We start from the raw sequence: 2,574 nt of genomic DNA, 5'->3' as shown, positions 1-2,574 counted from the left end.
AGGGGACCCACCTGCAGAACCTGTTGAGACATCTCTCTCCCTACCCGGAACACCGTATGCTTCTAAGTCTCCTCCCTCCTTCACAGAGGGATGGAAATCAGTGCCTGCATGTCCAGGAGATCTCTGAAGGAACAATGTGACCTTTACTGTTTTTGCAAAGTCCAGTCCATTCTGTTCCGTATCTACAGTTCACCCAGTGGTGCTGCACACTCTGTGACAGCAGAGACACAAAAGGCTACACTCGTGAGTATTATATTCCTCTACCATTTTTGAGTGCTGCAAATATGCCAGGCACTGAAAGTCAAGAGAAATCTTCAGTGCTAGGTCTCCAGTTCAGTCTCTCCAGCTTGCGTAGTTTGGTAAATAGAAATAATCAGTGAGTACATCCAATGTGAGTCCAGTGTTGGGATGGTCAGAATTTAGCTTGATTAATATAAGCAGCCAGATGTTAACTGAGTTGTTCTCTTGCATTTAATTTCCAAAAAAGGAAATGGTTCAGCCAACTCAGCTGAAGGTGAGAAAATGTTTTATAAAGGCAATTTCCAAATACAGAAATACCGCTTCTGAAAACACCTTATTTAAAAAGAATGATATAAAACCAAAACATGGTTTGCATTTCAGTAAAAAGCCAAGTATTTAGTCCTCAAAAACAATCATTACAAAGATAAATGAAACTATCTTCTGGACCACACCGTGTCTGAACAAAGAGAAAAAGTGTTCATTCTTTCTGAAGATAAATTATGATAAACTGTGAACAAAATGGGCCTGGTTCTGCTCTCATTTCACGCCCGTGTAAATCCAGCACCTTTTTATCGCTATCCCTATTGCTCACTCCAGGCAGCTAGGGGGGTCTGAAACTGTTTCCATCAATAGTTTCCCATGGCAAGCAATTAAGACATCAGGCACATTCGGGAGGATGAAGGCGATGATGAAGAAAATGTAATTAAAATTGTTGCCACTTCAAGCAGCTGAGGTTGTGTTACATGGCGTGGACACCACGTCCACTGTCTTAGCCTCTTCCTGACTCTGGCCCCTTTACACCTCAAATTTTAGCTTGGTTTATGAGCAGATCAGCCAGGTGAAACTCAGACTTATGATCGCAGGGACTGGTAGGTCTCACTCAGCAAGATGAACATCATGGCCAGCTGCAGTTGTGCTGTAGTGATGCAGCCCAGCCCTATAAACTCCCTTATCATTTATGCAAAGCAGAGAAAATTACTTCCCTCTTTAAAGAATAAGCCATTTCCCTCCCACCCACTCCTTCTAAACCCTTCACGTCTTTGGAAGGTCTTGCATCGGCCCCACAGCAAGCCACTCCTCTGCTGCCTCAGCAGGAGTCCAGGCCTCTCTTCTCCAAGCTGCTGAGGGTTTTCGTCTTAATCCGGAGCTTGTGAGGTAGGGCAGCATGGGTTCGGCTCTTCAAATGATCTGAAGGGCAGGACAGGCTGCATGGAGGTAGAGAAGTTTTGGGCACTTGTTGCTCATCATCTTCATCTGAGGCAGTTGTGGTGCTTTCTTTACTCACCTCAGCTGGACAGGGGGAGGGGCACAAGAAGCAGCCACTGCCTGACAAAGGCAAATGGAAAGCATATTTGTCCGGGCCATGGTAATTGAAGAATGGAGATCTGAAGGCTGCATCAAGCTTCTTTGGCTGCTGAAGGCCAGGTATGTCCATGGGAACTGGCTTTGTGTCACAGCCGAGGATGTTTCTGGATGGGCCAAAGGTTTTGCAGGAAAAGTCAGCTGGCTCCAGCACCTTCGGCACAAAGCTCTTTGTTGTGAAGAAGCAGGACTCCCCAGCAAAGGGCTCGGCCTCAAGGAGCGGGGAGGCTGCTCTGTGCCCTCGGAAATACACTCCCAGGAAGTCCTGGAGGGAGTGGCCCTGGTAGGTGCTGGTGTCTGGGCTGATGAGCCCAAAGCGCAGCTTCAGGGTCAGCAGCTCTGTCCTGAGGATGGCATTCTCCTTGCTGAGAGCAGCCAACTGGCTCTCCATGGCGAAGTCATTGAGGCGCCTCTTCTCCCGTGAGCGCTTGGCTGCCTCGTTGTTCTTGCGCCTCTTCTCCCAGTACATGTTGTCCTTCTTCTCATCTGGCATGAACTCCCGCTTGCGTCGGGAGGGACCGCTCACCTTGCCGTGGAGGATCTTAGCCTTGCTCTGCTGAAGCGCAAGCTCACTGACGGTGCTCAGTGGTGCCATGAAGTTTTCCATGGTTGTGAATACAGCCGGGACTCTGCCAGAATTAGAACATAAAACTATTACCACTAAAGGTGCTATTAATTAAAACCAACAAATAAATTAATATAGCCATGTGACTGCTTTATCTCTGTTGCAGTCACACCAGGAACACCGAGTACAGCACTGTATGCACACATAACCTGAGGACAGCTTCCCTCAGCTATTTCTGTCATTCCGGAGCCATGTTTTCAAAATGCTGCCAGCATATCAATGCACTCACATTTCACCGGTGTCTGCAGAGTCCATCAAAGGGTACAAAAAAAATATGTATGGCTGAACAGAATTAACAAACACAGATTTTGCTAACTCAGGGAGCAATCACAAACACTTCGCCTAAC

At 47.2% G+C, this 2,574-nt stretch overlaps 1 protein-coding gene across 1 annotated transcript; it reads right to left on the bottom strand.

The window, feature by feature from the left end:
• Positions 1-1,327: 1,327 nt before the first annotated feature.
• LOC142049732 (nuclear factor interleukin-3-regulated protein-like) lies at positions 1,328-2,209 on the bottom strand. Its single transcript, XM_075077665.1, has one exon. It carries the CDS (start codon positions 2,207-2,209, stop codon positions 1,328-1,330), a length of 882 nt encoding a protein of 293 aa, XP_074933766.1.
• Positions 2,210-2,574: the final 365 nt, after the last annotated feature.

The sequence above is a fragment of the Phalacrocorax aristotelis genome, chromosome W (genome assembly GCF_949628215.1).
Source record: "Phalacrocorax aristotelis chromosome W, bGulAri2.1, whole genome shotgun sequence".
In the NCBI taxonomy this organism is placed as follows: Eukaryota; Metazoa; Chordata; class Aves; order Suliformes; family Phalacrocoracidae; genus Phalacrocorax; species Phalacrocorax aristotelis.
Note: the sequence above shows the minus strand (reverse complement) of the source record. Positions and strands in the feature narration are given on the sequence as shown.

What these genes read in the sequence shown, in the direction of transcription:
- LOC142049732 (XM_075077665.1), bottom strand. Translation starts at nt 2,209, where the DNA reads ATGGAAAACTTCATGGCACCACTGAGCACCGTCAGTGAGCTTGCGCTT.